General features: G+C 40.3%; 3 protein-coding genes across 3 annotated transcripts; all 3 read right to left on the bottom strand.

The window, feature by feature from the left end:
• On the bottom strand, window positions 1–4,846 carry LOC104218578 (chaperone protein dnaJ 6-like). The gene is made up of 8 exons (XM_009769102.2): window positions 4,638–4,846; window positions 2,367–2,465; window positions 2,166–2,267; window positions 1,230–1,286; window positions 1,039–1,145; window positions 869–951; window positions 420–510; window positions 1–345 (listed from the first exon to the last, which is right to left on the bottom strand). The coding sequence occupies exons 1-8, from the start codon at window positions 4,758–4,760 to the stop codon at window positions 150–152; spliced, it is 858 nt and encodes a 285-aa protein (XP_009767404.1). The 5' UTR covers window positions 4,761–4,846; the 3' UTR covers window positions 1–149.
• Window positions 4,847–8,644: 3,798 nt separating this feature from the next.
• On the bottom strand, window positions 8,645–9,547 carry LOC138883297 (uncharacterized). The gene has a single exon (XM_070163978.1). It carries the CDS (start codon window positions 9,545–9,547, stop codon window positions 8,645–8,647), a length of 903 nt encoding a protein of 300 aa, XP_070020079.1.
• A 297-nt stretch (window positions 9,548–9,844) lies between these two features.
• LOC138883296 (uncharacterized) lies at window positions 9,845–10,444 on the bottom strand. Its single transcript, XM_070163977.1, has one exon. The coding sequence runs from the start codon at window positions 10,442–10,444 to the stop codon at window positions 9,845–9,847; it is 600 nt and encodes a 199-aa protein (XP_070020078.1).
• Between the last annotated feature and the right edge of the window lie 499 nt (window positions 10,445–10,943).

Genomic DNA, 10,943 nt, shown 5'->3' with positions numbered 1-10,943 from the left:
TTTCACACAATATACACCAAGAAATATAATTTAAAAAAAGCATTTAAAATCCTTGCAGAAAGATGCACAACCTAATACATAGTGCTCAGCCACAAGAAAACAGCATAAACAAATTCGTGCAGCATGGTGTAGGTTGCAATACATTACAGTTACTTTCGCTTAGATTGCTTCCTACTCTCCAGTTTTCTGCGAGCAGCTTCAAATTCTTCCTCGCTTGGCTCTGTCGTAGATGGATCCCCGCCATATTTGCTAACCAAAGATGAGAACATAGAATTCATTTTGCCTCTCCGCTCATTTTGCCGCTGAGATATAATGGCATATAAATCCTCTGGTTCTTTCTTTGATCTGCAATGTTCCAAGTTCTCTAGTTAGGATATAGCACTTTCAGTTAATGATGCACAATGTAAACGATGACTCACTTTTGCCTCCGTCTCAATGGGCTTGTAGGCGGTTTTGTTTCAGACACTTCCTTTTCCCATTTCTCATATGCTTTGGTTGACTTTATCTCCCCTATCAAAGTAAAATATAAGGTGTGACTTTCCAGAGAAGAAAGAGAACTCCTATGAGGGAGGGAGGATTTTGTGCCAACCACAACAAAAACTATTGTTAAAACGAAAAAATTATTGGAATATTTATGCAGCAAAACAGATGGTTAAGCAGTGTGTTGAAAGTCACACGACATTTATCAAACAACATCTTTATTCCCTAATTGTAAGGGCATCATAGAGGACAAATTGATATTTACTGATCCTTGAAATTTATTTTATCTACATAAGTTGGATCTCCATGACATACTTAATATGATGGCAGCTTCAAGAAAAAATAATTTGACAAAAGAAAGGTCATCCAGACAGAAATCAAACTCTACCTGCTGATATAGCCTCATCCAGAATATCTTTGAAGCGGTGTGAATCTAATTTGGGATCAGAGCAAATCATGGAGCAAAAGAGCCTGCAGAAGAACAACAATTAGGTGGCAACCTAGAAATCACAGCATTAAACAGGAAAGAGCGCACTATTTCCGGCTTTCTGCTGATACCTCTTCATTTTACCCTTATACTTCTTGTATAAATCAATCAAGTCCTTCCTCTCCGACTCAGATCCTCTATAATTTGCTTCAAACTTTTCAATATCAGCCTCGGTAATCTGCAAAAAAACATGTGTAGGTTCCTCCAATGTTAAGAGTGTCTACTACTCAATTAATAGAGTGGAGCAATCGTTTACTGTTACCTTTGGATGCATAGCTCGGAAAAACTCCTTCAAGTTTTCAACATCTCCTGCCAGGTCCTGTTAGTAGGCAGATGATAATATGAAAACCTTACTTTTCAGATAGGTGTAAGTGAGTTGCTCCCAGATAGCACTTTAGCCAAAAAGAACATTCTATTCTCTAATACACGTAAATAAGGTTGTTTAGAGATCTCCACAGTTTTTAGAGTCACAATATGTAAATTTTTTATATCAAGAAGAGTCAGACATCAGTTAGACTTGTCTGCAAGAACCAAAAAATATACAACCTGGGTAAACATAAAAGACACCATACGTGCGTGTCTACTGGAACATTAAATTTGACGCACATAGAGAAGTGTTGATTTACTTCCCTAAGGGAAGATGGTCATCCTTATCCTTGTTGTTTGGTGTACCTTTTCTTTCTTTCTTTTCTTTTGGTATACCTTTAAAGGAAGTTAAAGGTATTTCCTTACTCCTTTCCTTCCCTAACCAGGAGGAGCCACACACCCTTCCACTTACCATTTCTTTCACTACCTAGAAAAGAAATGTCAAATAGCACTGCATTACCTCCTTTTATTCACCTCCACTTGCCCCTCTTTACACCTCAACCAAAGTAGGTTATGACAAAGAATTTGGTTCGATATATTAGTTTCTAGACAAAATTGTATGAAGGTTAAATTTCAGTTTTACTCTTAGCAAAGAGCGGGTCAGCCAATCCCAACCCAACAGTCACCTTCGGAATCTGTTACATTACAGTAATGAGATTTTGGCTCATTATCTTAACAATGAAATAATCTTTTCCTGTGTTGCACCATCATATGCAATAAACATAACTAAAAGTTCCAATATACTGACGATGCTCAAAATTTCTTAAATATTAGTATAAGAGTTTGCAAGGCTCACAGGAAAAAAAAAAGGAATCACAGTGATACCACTCACATCATCATCAACACAGCCAGTTTGATCATAAAGTGCTCGTTTCTCCTCCTCACCTAGAATTGCTATCACCTTTTGCAGTTGTTGAAATTTCTCTTTTGCTTCCTATAGAAAGTAAATTAAGATTACTCGTCTTTCAGATGGCTAACGTAAACAGCAAAGTGAGGTAAACCATGCTTAATCATTATGTGGACAGTCATTTACCTCATCATCCGGATTCTTATCGGGATGGAGCCGCAGAGCCAACTTGTAATATGCCTTTTTTATTTCCTGCTGGGATGCTATTCTTTCGACCCCAAGAATCTACAAAGATGATGCCTTGTTAGTATTACTGCTCTTCCTTGAATAAGTACACCAAAAGGATCAGTAACTTAACACAAAAAGAAATGCATGCACTTAGTTTGCAGAAAGATCTTCCAAACCATTATTCCATAGGCCCGTGAAAATTTTATTTCTATGGCTTCATTAGTAAGCACATCCCATGCCTCAGACAATTTAGCACTCTTTCTACAGCTACACATGCCAATATTTACACATATATAGCAGGAACTTATCCTATAATTTTCCAATCAAATTAACAACATATGTATTACTTCTCGACAATACTTTAAAGCAATCGCAATTAATACACCCCATATCCAACAAGATATCCTAAATTTGCAGTTTGTACACAAAACACAATAAAATAAGTCACTAGCCGCTGCTCATTCATTACACAGAGCTATGGCTTCATTAGTCAGCACTTCACATGCTTCAGACAGTTCAACATTCTTTGTACAGCTATGAAGAACTCAACTTGGCAGGATCCATGCACATACAACAAATGCATGCATGTACATATTCAGAGAGTAAGTTTATCCTAGAATCGACCAGTCTAATTTGTATTCATAGATATTTCTTCTTGCATAATAAATCTCATAACCATCATTACTCTCCATAAGAAATTTGAAGCTTTTCACAACAAAACACATAAGTGACTCATTAGCCGGTCCCATCCAATACAACTACAAACTCAATGATCTTACAGGCAAAATATAGAGCACAGGTTGGTACTAATCTTCAGCGTTGCATTATATTAACCAACAATATAACAAAATCCTAGAGTATTAAATTGAAATGCATATATAAACAAAGGTGGACCTACTTTGGGGTTGGGGGGTCAGGGGAACCGTTAGCCTCGGCAAAAACCCTGTATATATGTTTTATATATATGTATATATACATTTAGGACTGTGTAAATAATTTATTAGACCCCCTTAATCACAAAAGCCCAGACTGGAGCACTGGTTAAGCTTGGCTGCTCAAGATTCCTTCCCTCACTTGTTGATCTGGTTCGAACCTAGCTCCTGCAACTAAGTTTAGTTTTCTTTTCTTTTCTCTTTCTTACTTTCTTGAATTCAACATAGTTTATACTTAGTATTCAACTAGTTTGTTTTTTCGTATTTTATCTTTCTTAATGTAATTATAGTTTATTTCTTGTACATATTTGTCTAATTTTTTCTGAATTCAATTATAGTTGAATTAGGACGTGTACTTAATAGCCAACTTAACTAATTTTACTTTAAAAAGCTCCTCCATCAAAATCAAATGCCTCAATCTCAGCTCCTATCTCCACAAATAAAAAGTACAAACCCTTCTACCTCCTTAGAATTGCTTTGACGAAGTAGCAGGCACAGTGGCGGATCCACCTTATAGGAAGGGGTGTCAAATGACACCCATTTGCGGAAAAAATACACTGTGTATGTAGGTAAAAAAAAAAAATTATATGTATATATATACTATGTATTGACTCCCCTTAATTTCCTAGTATGTTTACTTTTATATATTTTGACACCCTTAACAAAAATTCTGGCTCCGTCACTGCGCAGGCATATGTCGACTTCAACTCGACGACGACTGAGAGTTTGAAACTCTTTTTCAAATCTTTGACTACTAAACATACCCTTAATCTTGGTTTTATTTGAGTAAGTTTTTAATATTTTAAAAATTCGAACACCTTTTTGATCACTCCTTTTAAAATTTGAGAAAAACTATAAATTAGATGTTTGAAATAAAATCAAACGCCTTCCCTTCCCATAGCACGCATTTTGTAAAGAAATCTTTATGCTGAGTGTTTTCTCTTTCTTTAAAAGAGTTGCACGCCAAATTTTTTCGCCCCCGTAATTGATGCCCCCGTTACACTTAAATCCTAGGTCCACCTCTGGATATAAACCAAAACCATAAACAAATGCACAAATTTAAACACTAAGGAAAATTTCAGCATCTGCTACAAGCACATATAAACAGACATATGTCCTCTGATCAAACTATTTCGGGTGACCTTCTCTAATTATATATAGTTAGAAAGATGTATAAAGTTCTGTTTTTTCAGCTACAAACCCGCAATTACTTGACATAAAAAGGTAAATCCACCTACAAAATGTAACAAAATGCTTGAAATCAGGTAAGCGTAGAAAGAAAAAAAAATATAAGTACCTCATAAAGGCTCTTCTCATGTGACGAAGAACCGTTCACGTTCTCTTGATTTCCCTGCATTTCTACGTCTTCTTCTTCCGAATTCTCCACCGGAACCCTAGCCGTCTTCTTCCCCTTTCCCATACGTCAAACCTCAGAGATGCTTACACTACTTGTGCAAGTAAACGCGATTGAAAAATTAAAATAAAGACAATTTTGAATCTATTTAACAAATGAGGCATTTATAAAGGCGGAGGATTCCCGCCATATTGATCCTTGAGCTCTCCGAGTTCCCGCCAGGCACCATTTGATCGTTTCTGCAGTCCACTAGGGATTTATAGAGGGTCAGGATCTTGCCACGTAAGCTAGAGTGCAAGTACAATTTTTTTAATTTTTTTATTGGGTAATTAGTACTCCTACAACCTTTCTTTAAAAAGTAAATACCATTAAAAAGTTAAAATTAATTGTGATTTTACTAATATTTTAAAATAATTTAAATTCTCTTTAGTATAAAACCTTACATTTAGGCTTATAAATACAGTTTTCCATTCGAAGTAAAATTTTATTTATTGAAAATTACATATTACAAATCTTGCTGCTTCTTTTTTAGATGCAGTTATTATTTTTCTAATTTTTAAGCAACGGTTTATGTATAAGTTGCTAAAGTATATTATAGGGAATCTTACGAAAATATACCAAAAAAAAACATTATTTAACAACTTGTCATTTTATTTATGCTATCAAAAATAGCTATATGCAAAAAAATTACCAATGATATACAACATTCAAAAAATATAGACAAAAAAAGATTTTTTTAATGAGTATTGTTGTGATTCGTTGAAAACATATAGATGCGGCAATATGGAAAATTTGACGAAGTATGAAGGCGAGTTGGACTAGTTTGGAGTCAAAAAAAAATTAGGTAAAAAATGATCTTTTTCAATGTGTATTGTCACGTCCTTAGTAATTAACTAAGTACACGTGTGGCACTTGACAACTCGCTTATGATCTTGCACAACTTGCTCACGTTCTTGCTATGTCAAGTCAGTCTTACTACACTCAAGATCGCTAAGGAAATGCTAGAAAGAACACAAGAGAATTACTAAAAAAAGCTTTGTATTAGAGAGAACTTGAATTGCTTGCTTTGTGAATTACAAATGAAAGACCCCCTTTATATACTAGTCTCATAGGGGCCAATGTGTAAATATTAATTATTACACAAGTCCTTGATATTTACAAGATAAGGGCTTTCTCTAGAATTCTCTATAAATCGAGAAGATTCCAAGGACTTTCCTAGCAAATCCATAAGGATCTAGGTTCTTCCTAAGGAAATGTTCATACTTATCTAGAATCTTCTCACAAATGCTAGCCTTCTTATTATGTAAGCTTCCACATGGCATTAATATATGCCAAATGGCGCCTATGTGGCATGATGACATGGCGGATCATCACACTCTCCCCCACCTAATATTGCGACAACCGCGGCGCAATGCTGCTGCATAAACTCTCAGATCTTATCTTTGAATTGCCACAAGTCTTCATATCGTTTCCACGTGGCCTCCTCCAATGATTGCCCTTTCCAATGGACGAGGAACATAGCAGTGGCTTTTTGCCCTTGTTTTCACCTGGCCTGGTAATTTATGATAGCCTTAATCTCCCGATCATGCGAGACGGTGATAGTCATTGGCGCTCGACTTGATTGGCCCCTACTCGGATCATCCTTATCTTAATGATATGGCTTAAGCATGTTGGCATGGAAGACAGGGTAGATCTTAAGATACGATGGCATGTCAAGCTTGTATGAAATCTTGCCTACCTTGGCGACGATCTTAAATGGCCCCTCGTACTTGCGAATCAGATTCTGATGCATGCCCCGTAGTGCCTTGAACTGTCTTGGGTTAAACTTCACCATGAACATATCCCCAACTCTATAGTCTGTGGGATGCCGCTTACGGTCCGCAAACTTCTTCATCTTCTTAGCTGCCTTATCCAAGTAGGACTTAGCAGTGTTGAGCTGCTCCTCCTATCATTTGGCCATATGATAAGGCCCCAAACTCTTTCCATCAAACGCGGCTGGTAATGAATGTGGAGTTTGTGGTTGTTGGCCTGTGGTCAGCTCAAATGGTATACGCCCCATGGACTCACTCCGCTGCAAGTTATAAGAGAATTGGGCGATGTCCAAGAGCCTTGCCCAATCTTTCTGATGCGCGCTTACATAATGCCTCAAGTAGCATTCTAGTAAGGCATTGACCCGTTCCGTTTGTCCATCTGTCTGTGGGTGGAAACTAGTTGAAAAGTGCAGTTCCGTGCCAAGTATGTCGAATAAATCTCTCCAAAAGTTTCCAGTAAAACGAGGGTCTCGATCATTGATAATATGCCTTGGTATACCCCAATACTTCATCATATTCTTAAAGAATAACTTGGCAGCTTCCTTGGCAGTGCAACCTGGTGAGGCGGACATAAAGGTGGCATATTTGGAAAATCTATCCACGACCACCATAATAGTACCATAACCGTCGAACTTCGGTAGGCAAGTGATAAAGTCCATAGTCACGCTCTCCCATGGACGCTCTGCAACTGGTAGGGGCACTCCAAAAGTCCTCCAGGTTGTTGTTGCTCAACCTTGTCCTGTTGACAGACAAGACAAGTCTGCACATAACACTCTATGTCATCTCGCATGTATGGCCAATAGTAAACTAACTCAACCAAGGACCTAGTGCGACGTTGGCCTGGATGACCAACCCACATTGTGTCATAACTCTCCCTTATGATCCGCCGTCTAATGTCTCCAAACTTAGGCACGTACCCATCGACCTATGGTAAGTAGTTCGTCTTCTATCCAAAACTGTCTCGTCTTGCCTTTGTTGGCTAACTCGATAAGCTGTTTGGCTGTTGGATCATGCTGCATGCCTTCTTTTATAGCCTCTCGAATATCCTATCTTGCTAAAGTGATTGCAGCAAGCTCGGCTTTCCGGCTCAAGGCATCGGCTACAACGTTACCTTTGCCCATTATACTCCAACGCATAATCAAACTCGGCTAAGAAATCCTGCCACCTAGCCTGCTTTGATGTGAGCTTCTTCTGTGTTTGAAAGTAGATAGTAGCCACATTATCAGTCTTGACCGCAAACCTCGACCCAAACAGATAATGTCTCAATGTACGAAGGCAATGCACAATGGCAATCATTTCCTTCTCTTGCACCGTGTAACGCCTCTCTGTCTCATTTAACTTGCGGCTCTCAAATGTTATGGGATGCTTATCCTGCATCAGGACACCTCCAATGGCGAAGTCTGAGGCATCTGTGTGCACCTCAAATGTCTTGGCAAAGTCAGGTAACGCCAAGACTAGCTCTTCTATTATAGCTATCTTAAGGCATTCAAACGCCTTTTGACAATGCTCCATCCAAACCTATGACTTGTTCTTCTTTAGCAACTTAGTCAATGGTGTGTCCTTTGCTGAGTATTCACTGATGAACCGACGATAGTAGTTAACAAGGCCAAGGAAGGATCTCAACTTAGTTACCTTTGTAGGTGCCTCCCACTCCTGGATAGCACGTACCTTAGCCTCGTCCATGCGTAGCTGGCCATTGCTAATGACATGGCCAAAGAAGTGCACCTTTGATTGTGCAAACTCACATTTCTCCCTCTTGATGTTAGCTCGTTCTCCCGCAAGACTTGGAAAACCTTCCTTAAGTGCTCCATGTGTTCCTACAATGTGTTGTTGTAGATGACTATGTCATCTAGGTAGACTACCATGAACTGATCAAGGTAGGGATGAAAAATCTTGTTCATAAGGGTGCAAAATGTGGCCGGTGCATTGGTTAAGCCGAAGGGCATCACCAACCACTCAAAGTCTCCATATCTCGTCACACATGATGTCTTTGGCTCACCCCCCTTCCGCAATGTGAACCTGGTAGTATCCCTTTCGAAGATCCACCTTGGTAAAGTACTTGGCTTGCCCAAGTCTATCGAACAAGTCAGCAATGAGCGGGATCAGGTAATTATTCTTCACTGTAACCTTATTTAGTGCTCAGTAGTCTATGTACAAGTGCAGCGATCCATCCTTCTTCTTCTGGAACAACACTGGTGTGCCGAAAGGTGACTTTGATGGGCGAATGTGACCAGTATCTAGCAACTCTTTCAATTGTTTCTTGAGCTCCTCTAACTCGAGCGGTGCCATACGATATGGGGCAAATGCGAGTGGCTTAGCCCCTGGCTCCAACTCAATCTTGTGATCCACCTCTCGCCTAGGCGGCAAATGCTTAGGCAACTCCTCGGGCATGACATCTTTGTTTTCCTCAAGCAACTTCTCTATGCAAGGCGACACTATATCTTGAAAATTCTTGTCTTCCTCTAGACTTGCAATGGTTGCCACGAGCGTTGGCTCCCCCTTCTTGATCCCCTTGACAACCTGCATAGCTGAGAATCGTGCTTGGATCTGTCCGTGTGGCATAGTCACTGTAGGTACCATGCAAGATCCTTCTCTCTCCATAACCAAGAGACGTTGGAGGTAGGGGTCTATCAAAGTATGACAATGTCTAAAGAACTCTTGCCCTAGTATGATGTCAAATATATTCATAGCGGTTACGGTAAAGTTTGTCATACCTTTCCAAGTTCCCAATTTAACACCAACTCCATTAGCTACCCCACGAGCATTTTGTACCTCGGCATTTACGGTCTTGACGCGAGAGTTGGTTGGAGAAAGCTTCAATTCTAGTCTCTTTGCGGCGGCCTCAGTCATGAAATTATGAGTTGCTCCAGTGTCCACCATTGCACGAGCAGGCTTGTTGTTGATGGTGAGATCCACGTACCGATTTCCATTCTTGGTAGGTTGGATAGCTTGCTTTGTGACAACACCACATAATCCAATCATATCCAACTGTGCGATTCCCGAAATCTCTCCTTGCGGCTGTTCCTTCCGTTCACGGACCATGGCACTGAGGCTCTTGAGGTCGGGACAATTCCTGAAGCCGTACGGCCCTCCGCATATGTAGTATCACTTCTTCTCGGCCTATGCCTTTTTCTCGGCATAGCCCTGACAACCACTCAAATTTTTGGGATCTTGAGTCTTGGAGTATTGTTGTTATATCTCCTTGCCTTTGCCACTGTCTCCCCCACCTTTGATATTGTTAACCTTTGACTCCTTGCCATTGCCTTTGTCGTGCTTGTCATGCGTGAAATCCATCAATGATTCGGCCTCCACTATGGCTTGGTCTATATCAGTGACTTGTCAGCATTGTAACTCCTTCTTAGCCCAATTTTGCAACTCGCCCGTGAGGTGGAACAATAAGTCATCATTGGTCAGGTCGGAGATTTGAAGCATAAGGGTAGTGAACTCCTTGACATAGTTACATATGCTCCCTGTTTGCTTCAATTCCTTAAGCTTGCGCCTTTTCTCGTACAAGACATTGTTTGGAAAGAACTGTCGCTTGAACTCCGCTTTGAACTGATCCCATGTGCTAATAGTACATAGACCTTTATCCACGTCGGCCATCTTCCTTATCCACCATAGCATGGCTGTCTCTAAGAAGTACAATACCGTAGTTTTGATCTTGGCCTCGTCGTCCCTCACTTTGTCTTTCCTGAAGTAGTTCTCCAAGTGCCAAAGGAAGTTTTCCACTTCTTGTGCATCACGAACACCTTTGAACACCGGGGGTTTGGGAGCTTCGATCTTGGCCTCCCTCGTCACCACAACATTGCTGGCTGCCTCGGTCATGCCAGCATTGACATGCTCCTCGAGTGACTCTATATTTGCTTTCATAGCATCGATAGTACTCAAAGCCTCCATGAGTCTGCACTCTAAGTCAGTGATGGTTTGACTTAGTTCCATCTCAGTCTGTGTACGTCCCTCCAAGTCATTTCGGATACTCTCAATCTATTCAAGAGTGTGCCCCTTAAGAACGCTAAGGGTGACTTCCACCTTCCCCAAGCATTGACCAAAGATCTCTACGACGTCCATACCCGCGTTCATCTTCATCACCCATTCTTTGTCGAGCGAGACGTCCTCTAGAAGGACCTCCACTTCATCCTCGCTCGCCTCAATGGAAGATAGTTCTTGGGATGTAAGCCCATCGTTTGACACAACCTCAGGTAGCACCTCCTCGCTCTTGTTGGTGGCATTCCTCTTTTTGCTACGGCCGCTCTTGCCAGCAGCATCCTGGATGATGTTGGCTTGGGTGTTGGCAGCATTAATTTCTCCGTCGTTCGCCATTCCCTTAGTTGAAACCTTCGCTCTGATACCATGTTGTCATGTCCTTAGTAATTAACTAAGTACACGTGTGGCACTTTACAACTCGCTCATGATCTTGCACAACTTGCTCACGTTCTTG

This window comes from Nicotiana sylvestris, chromosome 12 (genome assembly GCF_000393655.2).
Source record: "Nicotiana sylvestris chromosome 12, ASM39365v2, whole genome shotgun sequence".
NCBI lineage: Eukaryota > Viridiplantae > Streptophyta > Magnoliopsida > Solanales > Solanaceae > Nicotiana > Nicotiana sylvestris.
Note: the sequence above shows the minus strand (reverse complement) of the source record. Positions and strands in the feature narration are given on the sequence as shown.

Coding starts and splice junctions, on each gene's coding strand:
- LOC138883297 (XM_070163978.1), bottom strand. CDS start 9,547: ATGGTCCGTGAACGGAAGGAACAGCCGCAAGGAGAGATTTCGGGAATC.
- LOC138883296 (XM_070163977.1), bottom strand. CDS start 10,444: ATGGAACTAAGTCAAACCATCACTGACTTAGAGTGCAGACTCATGGAG.
- LOC104218578 (XM_009769102.2), bottom strand. CDS start 4,760: ATGGGAAAGGGGAAGAAGACGGCTAGGGTTCCGGTGGAGAATTCGGAA. Junction 2,268..2,366: donor ATAAGAATCCGGATGATGAG/GTAAATGACTGT, acceptor TACTTTCTATAG/GAAGCAAAAGAGAAATTTCA. Junction 346..419: donor CCATTGAGACGGAGGCAAAA/GTGAGTCATCGT, acceptor GGAACATTGCAG/ATCAAAGAAAGAACCAGAGG.